General features: G+C 49.3%; 4 protein-coding genes across 4 annotated transcripts; 2 read left to right on the forward strand and 2 right to left on the reverse strand.

Annotated features, from left to right (window-relative positions):
• Positions 1-2,589: 2,589 nt before the first annotated feature.
• On the forward strand, positions 2,590-5,407 carry GLRG_11445 (glycosyl hydrolase family 3 N terminal domain-containing protein; the record flags this gene model as incomplete). Its single annotated transcript, XM_008102129.1, has 5 exons — positions 2,590-2,727; positions 2,783-2,830; positions 2,940-3,906; positions 3,965-4,641; positions 4,706-5,407. The coding sequence occupies 5 exons, from the start codon at positions 2,590-2,592 to the stop codon at positions 5,405-5,407; spliced, it is 2,532 nt and encodes an 843-aa protein (XP_008100320.1).
• Positions 5,408-12,712: 7,305 nt separating this feature from the next.
• GLRG_11446 (uncharacterized protein) lies at positions 12,713-15,504 on the forward strand (the record flags this gene model as incomplete). Its single annotated transcript, XM_008102130.1, has 3 exons — positions 12,713-12,794; positions 12,880-12,964; positions 13,017-15,504. The coding sequence occupies 3 exons, from the start codon at positions 12,713-12,715 to the stop codon at positions 15,502-15,504; spliced, it is 2,655 nt and encodes an 884-aa protein (XP_008100321.1).
• A 785-nt stretch (positions 15,505-16,289) lies between these two features.
• Positions 16,290-16,442, reverse strand: GLRG_11447 (uncharacterized protein; the record flags this gene model as incomplete). Its single annotated transcript, XM_008102131.1, has 1 exon — positions 16,290-16,442. The coding sequence occupies one exon, from the start codon at positions 16,440-16,442 to the stop codon at positions 16,290-16,292; it is 153 nt and encodes a 50-aa protein (XP_008100322.1).
• Positions 16,443-16,960: 518 nt separating this feature from the next.
• On the reverse strand, positions 16,961-18,523 carry GLRG_11448 (uncharacterized protein; the record flags this gene model as incomplete). The annotated part of the gene is made up of 1 exon (XM_008102132.1): positions 16,961-18,523. The coding sequence occupies one exon, from the start codon at positions 18,521-18,523 to the stop codon at positions 16,961-16,963; it is 1,563 nt and encodes a 520-aa protein (XP_008100323.1).
• Between the last annotated feature and the right edge of the window lie 1,718 nt (positions 18,524-20,241).

Below are 20,241 nucleotides of genomic sequence, written 5' to 3' on the forward strand. Positions count from 1 at the left end.
TAGGCTTTATAGATTTTTACTATTATCTAGGGTTTTTATAGTAATAAGGCTAAAAGAGGTATAAATAATAAATTATTATAAGAGGTTACCTAAGTAATTAGTAGTAATTTATAGGCTATAGCTTATTTAGCTGCTTTTACTATAGTAATAGCCTTAATAGGTAATACTACTATACTAGTAATCTCTTTATAGAAATTATTATCTACTAAGCGCTCTCTAAATCCTCTAACTTTTTATATAGTAGTCTTAATTATCTTTTTATTCTAGATAATAGTTTTATTATCTTAAATAGCTTAGTAAAGACATACTATAATTATAAAGTTTTTTACTTAATTAATTTACACTTTATAGCTTATAAGGCACTTATATAGCCTCTTAAGTATTTTATATACTAAGAGGGTAAAATCCTTAGTTTACTAATCTTTAAAGTTAACTTATACCTTAGCTTAAAAAATACTATATAAATAGTTATTTACCTTATACTTAGTAATATAATACACTACTATAGTAGTAAGGCTATTATATTACTAGGCCTTAGTAAGATCCTTTAGTATATTTATAATATAATCTCTCCCCTAAAGATTAAGAATAACATACTTCCTAAAGTTACTTAGTATAAGGTATAGGTTACTTATTATAGCTACTAGCCTTATAGCGTTATATAGTATTATATACTTATTATAAATTATTATAAGTTACTTAGTTAATTTACTTTTTTATATATTACTTATTATCTTTTTATACTTACTTATCTTAGTTACTTACTTATAATTACCCTTTATTAGCCTAACTACCTCTTAGTTATAAGCGTTTCTCTTAACTATTATTAAAGGGTATATACGTCTATTAGAGGATTTACTACTAGTAGTATAAATAACTATAAAGACTTAAGGTTAAATAAAAACTTAAAAAAAAAAAGGCTTATAGTAAGTTTATAAGTAATAAAGGCTATTACTTTAGTAACGTAAAATAATTTAGAGAAAAATAAGAAAAATATATAAAAAAAAGAAAGTTAGTAAGCTTTATAGGCTTATAATAAAAAGAAAGTAAAAGGTAAATAATTACTAATTAATAGTAAGTTAGTATATAAAGTAAGGTGTTTTTTATAGTTAGATAGGGGACTTCTTATATAGTAATAAAGTTAATTTACTTATATAAATAATATAAATTTATACTACTCTTACTATATTAAGGGGATATAACTACTAAGTAATATAAATTAACTTATAATAAGTATATAGTGTAATCTTACTATAAGGGTATTTATAAATAGGATTCTTAGTAACTAATTAGGGCTACTATAAATAATTAATAGAAAAATTACCTCTTCTTATATTACCTTACTAATCTATAGTAGCTTATAGTAGTAGTTACTATAAAGTTAACTACTAATTAGTATTAGTTTTACTAGGATAGTAATATAGTTAACTATACGTATTAATAGGTAGTAATAAATAATAAGGGTAAATACTAGTTCTAAATTATACGTAAAGAAGGAAAACTATTATAGGATTACGTGGCGAATTCACTGCGTAATATCCCTGTGGATCCGGTGGATCCACGGCAAATTGGCCGTAGTTATTCCGACCGATCGGCGTTAATCCATATCGCCGATATCCAGGCGATGGTCAACATCGCAACAGTTTCCCTTCTAAGCAGGATGTCGCTCACTTATTTATTCTTCACCCTCTAGTGATAGATGAAGTCAGCTTCCCGGGGAAGTCGTGGAATCACCACAATCAGTAGCACCTCCAGGTGCAGCACTTTTGACTTGTCCTGGTACCACGATGCATGTTATCATGTCCTCTTGGTTCGCAATCTTAATAAGCAGCACCCAGTCCTTGTTCTTCTGTCACACCAAATATTGTATTGCCCGTATTCTCACCCATTGGCGAAAGCCAAGCCTCATGTAAGATTGCCAATGACATCGCCATTCGTACAGAGATGAATAGGATGGCTACGTATCATTATGTAAGCATACTTGTCTGTCATCTTATATTCGACCAGCACAGTTTGAGCCGAGGCACTTTACCAGTACTATGATGACTGTCAGTGCATTGTCTCCGCTTCCGCAGACTTTCCAATCGACACAGAACATGACGGCAAACGGCTACTTCAGGGTAATAGTTACTACGAAGCTTTAGTGCGTTAGATAATGATTTTGCGGCGAATTACATATCCGCCATCCACGTTGGGAATGTCTCAATATCGTGCGGGGGTTGCACAAAAATGGAGTCAGCGCCAATGGCATGCCGCTTCCACTAGTCCTCGGATTGGATCGAACTCATGCTTTGTGGGGGCTCCGTAGACTTTCTGGAGTTGGCGATTCAGCCTAAATGCCCAACTTACGCGTGACAGGTGCAGCTCCGTCTTGTTTACCGACGATACTCCGGTTCGGGCCGTTGTTCCTTCGGCGGAACCGTCTCTTCGGCGGTTTATTCCTCGTCGGACTTGAAGCAAGATGACTTGGGCAAGCCTCTTATCACATAAGCTATATCAAAAAGAAACCACCGAGCAGACTCCCCGTTTCTCCCACTTATCACCTGTATCATTCTACATTCCTGAGCTGAACTTGTTTGAAGCCTCATGATGACGACCAATAACACCCGCCTGGACGTTGAAGCTTTGCTCAAGCAGCTTAGCTGGGACGAGAAAATCGAGCTACTTGCCGGTCAAGGGTCTTTCCGAACCACCGGCCTTCCTCATCATGGCATTCCCGAGCTCATCGTGAGTAATACGTTTGACTCAAGGTCTATTAGACTGATAATCTGATAATCTCCAGACCTCGGACGGCCCGCATGGAATTCGCGGCCGTCGATCATTTGCTCGGGTGAGTATCCATACCTTAGTTAATGCCCAACATATGGTACCTCTGGATCGCCGAGATCGATACGGACGTGGTCATCATGACCATCAGGTTCTAACAATTGTAAACTCAGAATCCAAGTCCCATGTTGCCGTCCGCCACTGGCATGGGAGCGACTTTCAATGCCGAGTTACTCCACAAAATTGGGAATTTGCTTGGTGAAGAAGCTAGAGCAAGAGGAGTCCATGTTTTGCTCGCCCCAACCATCTGTCTACAACGATCACCGCTTTTTGGACGAGGATTCGAGGCTTTCGCCGAAGACCCTTTTTTGAGTGGAATTCTTGGGGCGGCCTATATCAATGGCGTGCAAGAAAGAGGAGTTGCAACCAGCGTCAAACATTACGCTGCACACGATCAGTCCGATAATTCCATTGAGGACAACGTCTGTATGACGCAGCGGACGCTGCGGGAAACCCACCTCATGCCATTTCAGTTGGTCATGCGCGACGCAGACCCCTGGACCTTTATGACTTCATACAACAAGATCAACGGGACTCACGTCAGTGAAGACCCTCTTCTTCTGAAGCAGATCCTACGAGAGGAATGGGGTTTCAAAGGCCTCGTTATGAGCGATTGGTTCGGCACATACAGTACTTCAGAAGCTTTGAATGCCGGCTTGGACTTGGAGATGCCTGGACCGACACAGTGGAGGGGCAAGTGTCTAAGCTTGGCAGTCAACAGTCGGAAGGTGGCCCGTACAGCAATCGACGATGCTGTAAGAAATGTTCTAAATCTTGTCAATAAGGTTACAGATGCGGAACCGGCCAGCCATTTCACGGCGTCGAACACACCCCAGCAGCAAGCCTTGATTCGTCAAATAGCTTCAGAAAGCATTGTGTTGCTCAAGAACGACCGCAAAGTACTTCCCATCACGAAAAAAGGAAAGAAGAGAATTGCCATGATTGGTGATCACGTCAAAAACCCTGCTCTAAGTGGCGGTGGAAGTGCCGAAGTCGAACCTTACTACTCCGTAACACCATTCGATGCCATGGTGGAGGAAGTTGGCAAAGAGAACGTCTCATACGCCCTCGGGTGTCATTGTGAGCTTATTCCTGGTGGAACTATCAGACCAGATATTGGGGCTAATTTTGTTCGCAGCTTTCAGGTTCAGCCCGCTCCTCAAGAACCTCGCACCTACGGAGCTGCGGCATGAGGGCTTTGGGTGGTCCGTCGAAATTTTCGGAGAAGATCCAGACGAGCATGTTGACGCTGACGTACTTGTGTCGGCCCATGCACAAAAGGAGTTGATTGACATTCCTGAAAGCTTCCATGCGTCGTTGCCGAAGAAGGTCTATGCTAGAGCTCGAGCAACCTACACACCTTCTACCTCTGGCCCTTTCCGTTTTGGGTTCAGCACTTCCGGCAAAGGAAAACTGAGAATCAATGGGCAGGAAGTCGTTGACTTGTGGAGTGAACAACCGGTCAAAACGGGACCTACCCCATGCTTCAATCGACTTTCTATGGAGAAGTTCTATGATACGACTGTCACTGAAGGGCATCCCATCAACTTGGAGGTTGTCCAAGTGAATGAGGATCTTTCCGGGGGCGTCGGTACCGCGTTGACTCTCGCAGGTCGCGTTGGCGGGTTTGAAGTCATCGATGAACATTTGGCAATTAAAGAAGCTGCCGATCTTGCAAAGTCAGTCGATGTTGCAATCGTCGTAGTTGGTCTTTCCTCAGACTTTGAGTACGAGGGAGCAGACCGCAAACACCTCAGGCTCCCAGGTCGCGTTGACGACTTGATTCAAGCCGTGCTCGAGGCTAACCCGGATGCCGTGAGTGTTCCATATTTCTACAACAGGCAAGCTACCAAGCTTCGTTACTGACATTGCACTTTAGATTATTGTGACCCAGTCAGGATGCCCTATTGAGATGCCCTGGGAGTCCAAAGCAGCCACCCTGGTCCACGCATGGTTCGGCGGCCAAGAGACCGGGCATGGTCTCACCGATGTTCTCTTCGGTAACGTCAACCCCTCTGGTAGACTTTCTCAAACTTTCCCAAAGTCCATCAAGCATACACCCGCGTACCTCACATTCTCCAAATCCGACTACGACATCGTGTACGGTGAGGGAGTATTCATCGGCCACCGGTACTACGAGTCGGTTGATAGAGACCCCCTCTTCTACTTTGGCCAGGGGCTTTCCTACTCAACATTCGAATACTCGAACCTTCAAGTACCCAAGATCTTTGAGCCATCTGAGGAGCACAAAATGAGTATCTCTATTGATCTGAAGAACAACGGCCCGTGCGATGGCGCTGAAGTGGTGCAAATCTACATACACGACCCAGAGAGTACGCTTTTGAGACCCGTGAGAGAACTGAAGGCCTTTGCCAAGGTATTCCTGATCTTGGATGAGAGAAAGACTGTGGAGATGGTTCTTGACAAATATTCCCTTTCGTACTGGTCTCAGGAGAGATCCAAGTGGATTGCAGAGGCCGGGGACTATGTCGTCATTGTAGCTTCAAGCTCCAGACCGGAGGATGAGATTTTACGTGCTAGCTTCAATCTCTCAGAGACATTCTTTTGGGAAGGCATATGAATATCTGGATTGTCCGGTATACGTGAGTCACAAATGCGCCATCTATCCTTACTCCCAGAAGCCATGTGTTTGGATGGACGGTGGCAAAAAGAAAAAGCACCGAGAATGTGGTCGCGGCTAGGAATATATTCATTGAACCGTCGTACTACTTACAACAAGACCTTTTCACAAACGTATGGACATCAGGTTCTCCACACATCCTAGCACTGATACCCAGAGCTCTGATTACCACGTTGAGCTTGCCTATAGAGCTGAAGAACCCGGGTCTGAATGGGCCTTCAACTGCATGCAGTTGTTTCCCAGAAGCGATTACAACGGTGAAGCCTAATTGTATCAATTCTTTGCCAAGTTGGAGAGTAGCCGTTAGACAATGCATGTCCTCTGCGGTCCACTCCATCCATGTCACTTCGTGAAGTAAAGTGCTACTTTAGACCATGCTCCTCCAGGCCGCGAAGTTATCAATGTAAGGGTCTCCTTTGAAATGAAATCTAAACAAGAAACACACTATTTAGTACGTGGTGACTTGGAATATTTTGGTGGCGGGCTTAGTGGTGTCGGACACTCCAAATTCACATCCTCCTCCCTTACTCCAAAATAGTAGACATCATCGTCAGAGTCCCTCTCTGTCAACGCTATGCTCATGTGTCTCCGCGCACTCAAGTCTCTACGCACACCACCCTCTCCAGTGCCAATACTCCCTTCGCTACATATACCGCTTCTGATGCTGTTCTCTCTCATCGAAATGCCTCCAGTCTGAGCGATTGCTCCACTTTCCCGTCGTACGCCGTTCACCTCTATCCTAGGCATTTCTGCTTTGACCGGTGGTCCTGAAAGCATTGGAATTGCCGATAAACTCGGTGCCACGGGTTCCATTAGCATTGTAGGCGCCGGCTCAATTTCGTCGACCCCTACAATCGTCGAAGACTGACTGCGTTGACGGCTCCGGTTCCAAGAAAAACTAGGCTTTGGCTTTTTTACGGCGGCGTCTGACATGCAGCTAATTGACGAGGATATCACATCTGTATGCTGTTGCAAGTTGCAACGGTGACGGGGTGTGTTGTCAAAACCGCTCCCGCTGTATGCGCTTCTCCCAGGCAGATACCGAGATCTTTGAACCAGTGGACGTAGCGTAGGGACGCAGCAGCATATGACGGCGCTTGCAAGTTCTGCGACCGTCCAAACAACTGTTTGCGTGCTATCGAACGTTGGATCGGTCGATTTGAGAGATTCTGGGAGTGTGATGATTCGAATAATAGATATAGCACACGTACTGGTTAGGGATCGAAGTTAGCGAATTTTTTGTATCGTAGCCACACGGGATATGGACGAAATAACCACGAATGCGGTTTTGTCTCGGCATATTACTTACAAAAACCCAAGAAAGAAACTGGCAAACAACGCTGACTTCTGCAGCTTCTGCAGTTTGATTTGACCCAGTAGCGGCATTGGCAAAAGAAATATGAATATGTCCGTGATTAAGTGTATGGAGGCGTTTGTGAGCCACCAGCCTAAGACGTCTACGGACCAACTCAATCTGTTGCTGAATAGCAAGCTGTAGGTAATTGACGTAGAGATGACTAGTGAGATGCCGAATAGAATGAGGAATGTGATCCCAATGTTGCAGACCAACTCGACCTTTGGGAGAGGGAAGATTCGGCGGTACTGAAGCAGAAAAGCAATCTTAATTGTAGTGAAGGCAACGTTGTACAGTGTGATGATGAGTATAGAGAACTGCAATCACAGTGTTAAAGTTTGTGTGTAAGCCCTTCGAGAAGGTGAGGTTTTACCTTCTGAGTTTTGGTGATCGTTGTAGGCGATAACGTCCAGAAATGTTTTCCAAATCCCACTCTTGTCGCTGTTGTGTGATCCTGATTAGCTGATTGATCCCCAAATGTGTGGAGCATCGTGCACGATGAGTGGCATTGTAGATCCTACCTAGACACATCACGATATCGTGAAGCAATACTAGAAAGAAGGACGATACAAGTACTGTATCGTCTATTCCCCATTTTCTTATTAGGAAAGCCCTGACGTAGACTCGTAACCCAACAAATATGGCCGTAACCACTAACAAGGTGACAGTTATGCACAGGATCAGGTCGGACCGACTCCCACATAAGTTATCTGGAAAACTAGTCCCTGTCGAGCCGACCTGTTCACCGATGCTGCTGGGGGATAAAACCATATCTCGCTTCAACGAACTGAATCGGATCAGCGTTGGGACATTCGCTTGGCCTATCGGCTCATTGGGCCTTCGACTACCGTTTGTCGGTAAGGAGCGTCTCGATCGAGAATGTCTTTGAGGCCTCGCGTCATGTAAGATACTTGGAAGTCCGACAATGCAGCGGTTTTTCGTTGTTTCTATCTGCGCAAAGAGTCTCGGTGCTATGAGATGATGAGATCAATCGAGTTGTCACAACCGCGAAGCAGTCGACAGCGGGACGATGGGGAAAACAAGAAACGGGGTGAAATGTTCAAACTCGGGGAAACAAGACACATATAGAGGACGCCACTTCTCTTAGAAGGTATGCTGAGAGCCCCGCTACCATCAATTTCAGTACGCGTTCGTCGAAATGTCTCAGAGATCTCATGCACTGCAGAACCTATTTCTTCCGGATCCGGCGACTGATCGACTAGGTCGCGCTTAGCGTAGTATTCATTGTGAGAGATCCAGATTTTATTTTCATTGTCATCTTTGAAGGGTGACATATTCGATCGAAAGTGGCGAAAATCTCAGATCAATGTCAAATGCGAAGTGGCATCGCTTCCGAATTGAAATTTTGTCTCGATTGTTCAGGGCGATGCATTCCATGGCTGGGTTGCAGATTATCTTAATATGGCCGGGCTTTGGTTCCATTGGCCGTTGCTTCGGTAATTAGCAATGATGGTTACCAACGTCTATCATCCTACCGTCCTTTGTAATACTCAGCTTGATGTAACCCATTCAGTCGCTGTTTAAATAGCCCCGAGCTGTCTATACGCCGCTTGTTTGGAATGATGATCCAACAAACCAGCAAGCTAGGAAACTGATTTACCGAACACGCCAAAACAAGCCACGGGGTGGCAAATCGGAGAGACCAAAGACTGTTGATCCTGTTGCGCGGCATTGTAGCGCTACATCACAGCCAATGCTAACTAGACGAGCACCTTTCACCTAGACCCAGATACGGAGTTGAACACTCCAACTATTATTTAACATAGAGACGTAATCCTTGTGATTTATACCTCTGCTCATATTTTGACAATGTAATTAGCTATTGAAGCATTTAAGCTTTAAGAATACCTACTATGAGACCCGGACATCTATTTGTGGTTTGTAGCTGATTTAGACCCCCAAATGCGGACAATCATAGTCCAGCCGGTAATGATGTTTCTCAATTTGTATAACCCGTTACACAGCACAACAGGTCTGCACTATATCTTGATATCTCAATTTCTTAATAAGATACAAGTTACGTGGAACAACCGCTGAATCTGTCTTCCTGATTATATGGCACCAGCCACGATGGAGTTTTGGGGCTGCTGAGCTGGCAAGATAAAATGAAAGCCGTGGCTAGTAGAAGCTTCAAAACTACGATACTAGGCCTCAGACCCAGATTCCTTGATATCAAAACCCCGTAGGTCCGCTTTAAGCGCTACATCATCTAGTTCATTAAAATTCGTCAGATCATGAACACAGCCTGGTCGTTAGAAGGCTTTGATTTTAACTACCGCAGCCGTATCAATTAATTGCAGGTTTCTGATGTTCTGGATCGACCCGGACGGTATCATAGCGTTTTGAAGTGTAACTTGAACAGAATGATATTATTTTTATCATATAAGAAGTAAAATTAGTAAGAGGAAGATTTGTAAGTGTACAAATAACTAATCACGGATCATTGTCATTTGGAGAGAGGGGCGGCCTTGTATTTGTCCGAAGTCGTGGTAATTCGCGACTCCTCCCACTTAATTCTAATGACCTTGTAGCCTCGCAGGAAAGATTGTGAATGTCTTCTCAAAGGCTTTCCTGACGAAAAATAGGTAGCATTTTCGCATTAAATTTTGTTAAGGCTTTTTTCAAGCTTGCAAGGCAAGATTCTTGAGTTGAGTGGACGCTGCTACTCTTTACAACAATTCACACTTGCTTTTTCTTGTCTTCACTCGGCAATAAAATGCCATGTTGATTGGAGTTGACTTGTCAGTGCCTTTGACATACGAACATATATAAAGGGAATTACCGGAGATGATAATAATCCTGTCTTCTTTCAAAGTACTTTCGTTTGAATGCCGCGGAGTGGCTCAGCAATGATTCTCTGGTGCAAAGGACGGCGAGTGGGATGGATAGTTAAAAGATAAAAGTTCCTGCTTTATAATCTAACAAGGAAAAGCATTACTGGAGACACAAATTGATGATGGTAAGTATTGGCAGTCAATTTCTGATAAGATGGCGGGGGATCCTCCCCCCTTAGCATGAACGACTAAAAGTCGATGATGACATTCAACGCAACAACGTCAGCGAACATGATGTGGGCCTGAATCTGAGTCTGTGTTGGCCGGATAACTCGAAATAGAACACTAACGGCAAGGGGTCATCTATATTGACTTGTGTCTTAGGGTAGCATATCGGGCCGGAAGCTTTGCGTTGAGGACGTCCAGGGAGTCGTTTGTCTCGGTACATGTGCCGATGAGAAGCTGGCATCTAACCCCACGCAAAAGCGGACGTAGAAAAGCTTCGTAGGTCGCTGATCCTTCCGAATAGTCGCCGTAGCATATCCGTGCAACCGTGGTATGCAGCGGTCGACCCGCATTCCTCCCAACGGAAATATCTCACTTCAGAGTCACTTTTGCCAAGGGCAACTGAGTCCGTTGACGATCTGCCAACCAAACGGAAGACGGAATTGAGAAAAAAGATTCTCAGATCGAGACAGGTTCGTTGCAGATCTGGATGTCGCTTGGCGTGTTTGTACGAGGCTGGTCCCTCCGGCCGGGCTAGGAATTGAGGTTATGATCGACCGTCGCATACTGGTCATAGGACGCGAGATGGACACGGGATTTGAAACATTCGCGTCCTCGCCAAAAGAATGATGCTGGTGTCAAGGATCCGCATTCTCTTATCGTGAGCTAACGACATATAGGCCATTGTTCCTACACGTAACATAGAAGGGGTTGAAGCGATCTTGTTTTGGTGACGCAAAAGCAGCCCAACGGTGCCCCTGTTCTTTGAGAACATTTGCCTTGAATAATATACTGTGGATTTCAGTGTTCCTTCTATTCAACGTTTTCAGGCCGTAGTCTCAGCTTATGATATTGCTGAGGATTGGGGCTCATGCAGGGATGCAGAGCACTCACCGATAACCCGGACCACGCTCATTGCGCATGGTATATTGCAACTGACATGTCAGCTCGGAGAACTTTGGGTGTGGACTCCTCCCAAGACATACTAGCATCATAATTCAGCTCCTGAAATTGATTTTGACACAACATCTGGGGTTTAGGGTTTGATAGACCAGACGCGAGGCGTGTTTTCGCCATGTTACTTTGCCTGACATAACGTGACTACTGCCGAGAAGCCATTAGGGTCGCGCCGCATGAGGCCTCGGACACGTTCAAAGCCTAGCCTGTGGGTGGCATCTACCATTGTCTCAAGGCGGTCACGTAGAAAGACGGTGTGATGTTCGAAAATATAAGCGCAGGCTTGACACGATTTCCACGAGCTGAACGACAGGAATAGAACAAACCCAGCTTCTAGGCTTCGTATCTCAGCCGCCATCATGGAAGCAATGTTCTAGTTCAGCGCGTTGAATGCCGAAATCATAGTCCAAGTGGAGAGTTACCGAGCTCAGCTTGTTGAGAGGCTTGATCGTCCGAGACATGTCACAAAGGCTTGGTATAAAGTTAAAGTGTTACCAGAACCATGCGTATTCTAAAAGACGGGTGCCAGGCGGTTTCGGGGGCTCCCTGCCAAGTTAACTTGCGGTGCTCTGATGAAGCTCCGCAAAAGCTATATTGTCCCTTCCGCGAGAACACCATCTAGGCTAGCGGGCAACCTCAGCATACTATGTGCGCTACAGGACCTTCGTTTTGTTATTATTCTTAGTGCGGCTGGGTCAATACGGCTTAATAATTTCCGCGGAACAGCATCTCGCAGGGAGACGACAGGCAAGGTATCGGGGCTCCAAAGAACTCAAGCAGCCTCGGCTATACTGCATGAAACCAGACAGGCAGAAACCAGGTTTCTCAGTCGCAGTCGTGGCGTAATTGTTTCTCGTTTTACATCCGACGCAGGGCTTCTGAAGACCTTTTCATTAGATGTGACTCGCACGTGCGTCGCTGCACACAATCCCGTCCACTATCGCGCGGCGGTGACGCTTGCTTTTTGTCAAAGTCATATGGTTTTACAGGCTTCCAGGCCATATATTTCTTCTTCCTGTCCATTCAACCAATCAGCAGCCTTCGGAAGGTCTCTTGGGTGCCTCCCTGCGGCTAGTAAAGCCTTCCTCCCTCTCTGTGCGGCCTTCGGCTCGTTCCCTGCCAAGTTCCGCTATGGTGTGCCACGGCTCGATACCTATTACATCTCAGACAGACTTCATTTGCCCTTGCAGCAAGTTCGTTGGGTGTCGTTCAACTCGAACCTCACTACGATAATAGCACAGTACTGCGGTCACACTAGGGAACACCCTCTCATTACGCAAGCGCATCTCTCATGGTCATTGACTGGCACCCCCGCGCGGGTTTCGGCGATAGCCCCGCACAGTGAGCGGGTAAGTCCATCGCCACGGGCACGGCGCTGGTGCTAGTCAAGCCACATTCGCTAGTGTCCGCAGGCTTGACCTCGTCTCTATGTGACATGCTCAGGCAGGGATGAATTTCCTAGATTTCCTATGTCTCGATGGGCAAAGCAAGCAGCAGTGACGTTGGCTTCGGAGAGGTCAATTCTGTGATGGACAAACCGCGTGGTCAGCACTATGGATGAGGCAATTGCGAGATGGCCCAAGGGAAGAAGGAGTCTCAGTGATACTGGCGGTAGCGGCTCTTTGCCCCCCCATCCCTTGGGTACTGATGAGTTCATGTCCGTTGGTGCTTCCTTGGGTTATTGACATTGTGTACCGAAGGCCTCCTCGAAGTTCCCGTAGATTTGTATATAATCTCACGTTTCCAGGCGGGTTGACAAGATATCGACCTCATCATCACAGCAGCGCAGTCCTCTCCTGCATCTCTCCCTAACGACAAGCTCCCGACAATCAACCCTTCGAAGCAACCGCTCCGAAGCCTAACGGTCCCAAGTCTTCCAAAGAGGTTCATTCATTCTTTGTTTTCAACACAGCCATGAAGCCCTCCACTTCTGCCGTGTTGGCCACCCTCTTTGGGTTGAGCGCTGCTCAGTGTGCCAGGGACAACTGCCTTAGAGGTTAGCTATATCCATCTATACATCGAAACCTTTCCCCCGGAAATATTCACTCGGAGTTCGCATAGACTAACACCTGCCTTTCCAGCTATCGTGGCCAGTCAGATCACCACCCGATCCGGTACTGCCGACTGCTCCAGGTTCCTGCAGGTGACCGTCTACCCCGGTGCCTCGTAAGTTGTCGTCTCCAACCCCCGTCGCCCGTCATTGGCTAACACCTGGGAGCACTACCACCGAGACCGTCACGGTCCCGACCAGCGGCGTCTTCACCTCGACTACCACCGTCACCGAGACCGGCTCGGCCCCCGTACAGACCATCGTGGTCTCCGAGGGCGCCGTCGTCTCCGCCACCGAGACCAGCGTCGTCGGCATCACCGAGGCTACCACCGTCGCAACGGAGACCATCGTCATCCCTACGACCGTCCTTGTGTCCAGCACTCGTACCCTCGTCTTTGGTTCTACCCAGATCACCACCGTTGCCACCGAGACCCAGACCGTGTACCAGACCATCGCTCTCAAGAAGCGCCAGAGCCCTGTGACCGCCGTGTCCGGCACATTCCCATCATACGCAAGTGCCTGCAGCTCCGTCGCCCGCTATGCCTCAGCCTGCTCGTGCCTCGGCGTCTTGCCCAACACCGTGACCTCGTCGACCGCCGTCGTCACCGTCACCGCCTCGGTCCCGGCCACGATTCTGTCCACCGCCGTCACGACCGTCACCGTCACCAGCCAGGTATCGGCTTCAATCGTACTCACGACCGCGACATCTACCTCCACCGCTCTCGAGACGGTTGTCGTCACTTCCACAGACCTCGAGTCGGTGACTGCCACGCAGTCCGTCACTAGCACCGCCACGGAGCTCGTTGAGGAGACCACTTCTGTGACTTCCACTTTCTTTAACAACGCTACCTTCACAACTCTCGTTACCCGAACCACTTCGGTGCCCCTTATTTCCAACAGCACCACCCTCACTTCCACCATCTCCGCGTCGATTTCCGCGTCCGAGACTACTAGCTTTGCCAACACCACTACGAGCTTGGTCTCCAGCAGCTCCATGTCGACGCTCTCGCCCAACACCACCACGAGCTCGGGGTCTGCGTCTATCACGCCCAGTGTCTCGTCAACCACCGGCTTTTCCAACACCTCGACGTCGGCAGTTGAGACCGCGACTAGCTCGTCTTTCTCGAGCTTCTTGCCCAACGGTACTTCCACTTCGGTCTCTGCTTCTTCGACCGGCTTCACTAATGCTACTTCCACTTCTGCCTCTGCGTCTGCGTCTTCAACTGGCTTCGCTAATGGCACTTCGACTGTGACTTCTCTGTCTGCTTCTTCCACTATCTTCCCCAACACTACTTCCACTCAGACATCCCTGTCCGCTACTTCGACTCCGTTCTCCAACACGTCGACGTCGGCAGTCGAGACCGCGACGAGCTCGTCTTTCTCGAGCTTCTTCCCCAACGGTACTTCCACTTCGGTCTCTGCTTCTTCGACCGGCTTCACTAATGCTACTTCCACTTCTGCCTCTGCATCTGCGTCTTCAACTGGCTTCACTAATAGCACCTCGACTGTGACTTCTCTGTCTGCTTCTTCTACTATCTTCCCCAACATTACTTCCACTTCTCTGTCCTCTTCTTCCACTCTCTTCCCCAACGGCACGCTCACTTCGACAAGCCTGTCGGTCACCTCGACTCTTTCCCTGAACGTCACTGCCACTTCCTCTGCTTCTTCAACTGGCTTCGCTAATGCCACTACTTCTACCGGGACTTCGCTGTCCGCTTCCTTCACCCTCTCCCCTAATGTCACCGCCTCCGCGACTTCCTTGTCTTCGTCGGTTGTTTTCCCGAACGGCACCACGACCGGCGCCTCGACATCCGCTTCTTCAACTCTCTTTTCTAACACCACCACAACCGTGTCGTCTACGAGTTCTGCTATCAGCATCACTGACATCTTTCCTACCCCCACGGTGACTGGCAGCAGCTCTTCCTTCACCTCCATCAGCAACAGCACCGTATCACCACCCATCTTCATCGAGTCCACAACCACTTCCACAGAGGTGACCTCCACTGCCACCTCTTCCGCAGAGACCACCTCTTCCGCAGAGACCACCTCGTCCTCGGCCTCTGCCTCCTCCACAGAGGAAGCCACTTCTTCCTCGACGGTTGAGAGCAGCACCTTCACCACCAGCACCCTCGCCACCAGCACCCGCACCAGCACCTCCTCCTCCGCGACTGCGACCCCTACCGGCAACTTCGTCCGTAACCTCTGCCTCAAGGTCGTCACCGGCCCCGTCCCCGGCTCCGTGGTCGCCCCCGGCTCCAACCGCCTCACCATCAAGCCCACCGGCACCACCGCCGCCCGCTTCGACATCAACCTCTCCACCGGCCAGGTCTACCAGTCCGACGGCAGCCTCATCGCCGCCCCCGCGCCGTACGAGAACGACTTCCGCCCTGTCCACGGCTTCACGCCGCGCCAGGTCCTCGTCCGTAAGCTCGCGCCCCTCGTCTGCGCCGTCACCAACGGGTCTGTCACCGTCGGCGTGCCTCTCTCCTGCACGGCCTCGGGCGACGACGGCGCCAACACCAACGACTACTCGCGCTTCTTCTACAACCGCAACTCGGCCGACTCGATCCTCCACATCGCCACCGCCGGCAGGAGGTTCACCAACAACAACCAGGAAATCACCCTGGCCCCCTACGACGGCGACGACTGCATCTAAGTTGCCAGTCTTCTTTCCCTGTCGAGAAGGGTCATATTTCTTTTGTGACTTTTCTTCCCGGAGTGTCTCCGTCGCGGCAGCTACTTGGGCTGCATCGCGGATGGCCCGTGTAACCTTTGATCATGATTGGGCATTTTTGGGCGCCATAATCATGTACTTATATACTTTGGAACCCGTGTAATGGATAGCTCACTACATACTCTCGTTAAAACGAATGGATATTATAAAATAACCCTCGGCGCAAATGATGTGAAACACTCATTTCTCACTCGGTCAATCTCAGAATACCAAAGTATAAGCGCAGTGCTGGAGCCTCCTCTTCAACGATTCAAAGCATTATCTGGCATGGGGGGCCAAAGGTTTGTCCGCGGTAAGGTGTTGTTTCGTCACCTACCTAGTCTGTTTCTTATCATCAGTAGTCCTTGATACTCCCGAGCGGTATGTCAGCCAGATGCCGCGACGCCAACGAGAGCGAGCCTGGCCAAGGTGCTCTGTCCCCCTCTTCGCGTGGACGACGGAAGACGCGGAGAGGAAGCATCCAAACTTCCCCACGTAACAGAGCTGCACACAGTAGCATCCGCCTCGAGATCAAGAACGACTTGGCTAGCCGCGAGCCACTTGTAACGAACGTTCTCGACATTGAGCCGCACCCCTGGTTTCGGTTGGGATGTAACCCAAGTTCGCACGCATGAATGCCTTGGAGTCAGCCCCCGCCGGGCTGTCTGTCTGATATCCTCTTCAAACCCTTGTCGCTCGAGGCATGGGGAATCCACACACACACACACTCAAACACTCCTACGGTGGTTGGTGTATCTGTCCACCACTGCCGATGGAACCTCCTTGGCCGAGGGCGGCCCGCGCCGGTTGCCCGAGTATGTTCCCTTAACGATGGCCTGGACTCTTGGTCGTTGCAGGGCACCTAGCGTCTTTTCGGCCATTTCTGCATTAGGGCAGTTGGTCTGGATTGGATCGACAGTCATCGTTGGCCTGGTGTCTGACTGGTCTTGTTCACGCGGAAGCTCCTTTTTCCAACCAAGTCATACAAGATGATAGATAGTCAGATCACGATATCAATCACAGCAAAGGCAGTCGCATATTCAAATGTTTTCCATTCAATTCAGATATCTACCCATTGTAGAATCTGTTTTCAATATCTCATGCCGCAAGATGCAATGCCGCGCTCAAATACACACCTGTTAATTTTTTGTTTCCAGGCAATTACAGTGAAAAGAAAATCCGAACCGTTCCAGTGCGAAAGCCACCTTTTGGGGCGTATGCGATTTTTCCGTGCCTTGAATGCTCCTGACGCAAATCGCTGAACCCATTTCTCGTCCCTTGCTGGACCATGCAGCAAGAGACCATAATCATGGAGATGTTGGAAGAAGAAAAGAAAGAAATTCCCGAAAACGAAGGCCACGACAAGTGGCCGAGGACAGAGGCGAAGGACGGGCATCCTTTACACGTTGTTGTCGCCGCTGAGAGTGGTTGCGCCCTCGCTGCTGGGCTTCTTGCCCCCAGACTGGGATTCCACCTTGTCGAGAATGACCTTCTTACGGAACTCAAAGACGGTGCTGTGCTTGGAATTGATGGCCTCGCGCACGCGCTCCTCGGAGCGACTCATCCAGACGTGGTAGGGAGCCATACTCGCAGGGTACAGGGGCAGGTTGCGGGGAGACTCCATAAAGCGGTAGGGGTCGCTCTTCTCGAAGGCGGCAATGATGTCGAGTTCTGAAGCGATCTGCTCGCAGTATGCCTCCAGCGGCAGGTCGTTGACGTCTTCGCCAAAGGGGTTCTCGATTTCGCGGCCGATGAAGAGAATGCCGAGAATGATGTAAGCGGCAGCGACGGTGGCGGGGATGGTGATCCAGTCGAGCTTGTCGATCAACTGGAAGGGGAGCAGCATGACGTAGACCCAAGTGATTTGGCTGATGGCGATGGTGTAGGCGATGGGGAGAGGGGTGGTGAGAACACGCTCGGTGCCCGTCATGATGTCGTTGAGGAGGGCAACGTTGTTGTAGGCCAGGGTCTGCTGCATGGGGACCTTGAGCTGGCCATCCTCGACCATCTTGTCGACGATGCAGGAGATGTGGTTGAGGATCTCGAGGGGCAGGTTGCCGAGGGGGCGAGAGGCCTTCTTGATGGTCTTGCGGGGGTTACTGGCGGCGAAGGAGACGCCAAGGTACTCGCCGGTCTCCTTGAAGAAGTTCTTCTTTTTCAGAACAAGTTTCTCGGGCTCGGCGGCGGTAGCCTCTTGTGCAAACGTCTGCAGGTGGGCGACGAGGTGCTCGAGATCCTCGTAGGCGGTGTAGGGCTCAAATCGGAGCTTGTGCTTTATGGAGACGGCGAAGGCCAAGAGGAGGTTCATGCAGCCGACCTTGCGGAGAAGAGATTGTCTGGGATCGAGGCCCTGGGGATCACCACCGTGAATCCAGAAGACGCGACCAAGACTCTGCGAGGCAAGAATGAGCTGGGCCCAATAACGGCGGCCCTCGGCGTAACGTTCATAAGCGGTGGAACTGCGGAAGGAGAGACCCAGACCGACGACGAAACCAAGAACGGTCAAAAGAACAGAGTCAACACCCATGTTGGTGCGGTACTTGTCGATACAGGTAATGGCGGCAGACCACATGGACATCCAGATCAAGGGGACGATCATCTTGGGCAGGATGCTGCCGTGCATCTGCATGAAGAGGGGCCATTTGGAGTGCTTGAGGATATCGCGGGGACCGGTAAAGTAGTCGTCAATGTCTATGCTCGTGTTCTTACGGCTGAAGGGGTTCGGGGTCATGGGGCCGGTGGGCGACATGGTGTCGCGGATCTCTTGGGTGTTGAAGTCGGTCATACGCGGCTTGCTGGTGAACTGGGACTCCTGCTTGGGCTCGTTGCCACCCGTCGAGGGGTGGTAACCACCTTCTTCGGCCATGGTGTCGGGGGTATTGAGGGAAGGAGTTCTGGCCGAGTCGTAAACTTGCGTATTGATTACTGGAACTTCGTGGATCGAATTCGGGAGCTTGGACATGGTGGGCGAGGGAGGGGGTAGTTAAAGAGCGTCGGGTACGATAGTTCGTTGCGTGTCAATTAGAGCTGGACCCCGGCCGACCAATTGACAGCGATAGCGAGTGAGGGATTGGCGGTCGACGGAAGGGTGGCAGATCACGGAGTAACAGTCTTGGGTATACGAGGCGTGGCGCTTGATCCGTGTGTGAAGGGGTAAGCGGCCGGAATGGGAGGACGTCCCGGCGAAGGAGGGGTGACCTAGTTCGAATTGGGATATCGCAGGAGTTAAGCTCAACTCGGTGATGGTGTGGGAGGTTCGTCCAGGGAGCTGCCGGTGGTGTGGCACGGGAAAGTGCGGGTGTGTGTGGGTGAGTCAGTGAGCGAATGAATTGGGTAAGAACGAGTGGGTGAACGAGTGTGAGTGCAGCTGCTTATTTAACAGCCGAGGGAGAGAAGGAAGGAAGACAGAACAGGACAGGAGGATAAGAGGTAGGATGGGAGTAAGATGAAAAGGAGTATAGGATATTGGGAGGGAACAGGATGTAGAGTAAAATAAAATAAAAATGAAAAATACTCCGTATTCCAAGCATGAAAGGAGAAATGAAGCGGTGGAAGAGTGAGAGGCGAGGGCAGCCAGAGCAGGGGGAAATCGTCACCGTCGCATCTGCTGTTGACTTTTTTCCCCAGTGAGTGCAACTACCATCACACCACACAGACACTCTTTGGGGTGAGACCTTCCCGCCGGTGCAAGATCATCAAACGGTCAGTGCTGGACCAATGGAAGGCGCGTGTTGCGTGTTTCCTTGTCCTCCTGCCCCGGGCTAGAATCGCGAGTTCCAAAGGAAGGAGGGACAGGAACCCCGGGAAAGGAGCCACATTTCCAAGCCAAGAGGCGAAAGCCAGTGAAATCTGGTGGGAAAGAGCAAGGGGGGGCTAGTGCTGAAACAGGGGTTATGCGGCTCCACCAACCACACCACTGAGGTACGTATCCGACTGCTTGCTCCTTCTTCGCTGTGTGCCTTCCTTCCAGGTAGGTACGAAGTAGCCATCCTGCCTATCCGTACCTACTTAGGTGTCTGTAGTATCTTCGAATCACCTCGCCGTGGAGTGCAGTTTTTCACCCTCTCTTTGCGTCATTCTAACGCCGCCCGCCTCGGTTCCCAATCCGGCTCCTCGTACCAGTCAGCGATTCGCGTGCCAAGGGGCTGTTTCTGACTGGCTTGCACATTCGTCCAGTGTCTGTCTGTCTGTCTATCGTCGTTGTTGATGCCTGGCGACCTGCATTAACTAACCCAGTCAGACTTGCATCTTCATTCCCCTGACCAAAAAGCCCAACAGAAACAGAAAGAAGCACGTTGACTTGAATCACAGACGGATCCTTCACAGTCTGGCCATGCCGGTACGAATACAGATACACTAGTTACTCTGTTTGGTTCAATACCTACGAATACGCCACAGTCCTCAAGTAAGCGCCCGCTTGTTTGCTCGCATCGCAATTCCTCCACTATTCTTGTCCTTCTACCCACTGGGCTGAGCCGGCCTTCCAAGCTTTGGGGCCATGCGAATCGCCGTCGACACGTGGAGACGTCCAAGTTGATCGCTTGATCCATCATCTGCGTTCTGGACCCGTTGATTCTTGTTTCTGTCGACATCCAGATGCAAGATCCAGGGGACCCAACGAAGGACGCAGAAAATACCTAGCATATCGGCTGCTGATTGGACACGGTCGCCCCAATGGGT

The sequence above is a fragment of the Colletotrichum graminicola genome (genome assembly GCF_000149035.1).
Source record: "Colletotrichum graminicola M1.001 genomic scaffold supercont1.88, whole genome shotgun sequence".
Classification (NCBI taxonomy): domain Eukaryota; kingdom Fungi; phylum Ascomycota; class Sordariomycetes; order Glomerellales; family Glomerellaceae; genus Colletotrichum; species Colletotrichum graminicola.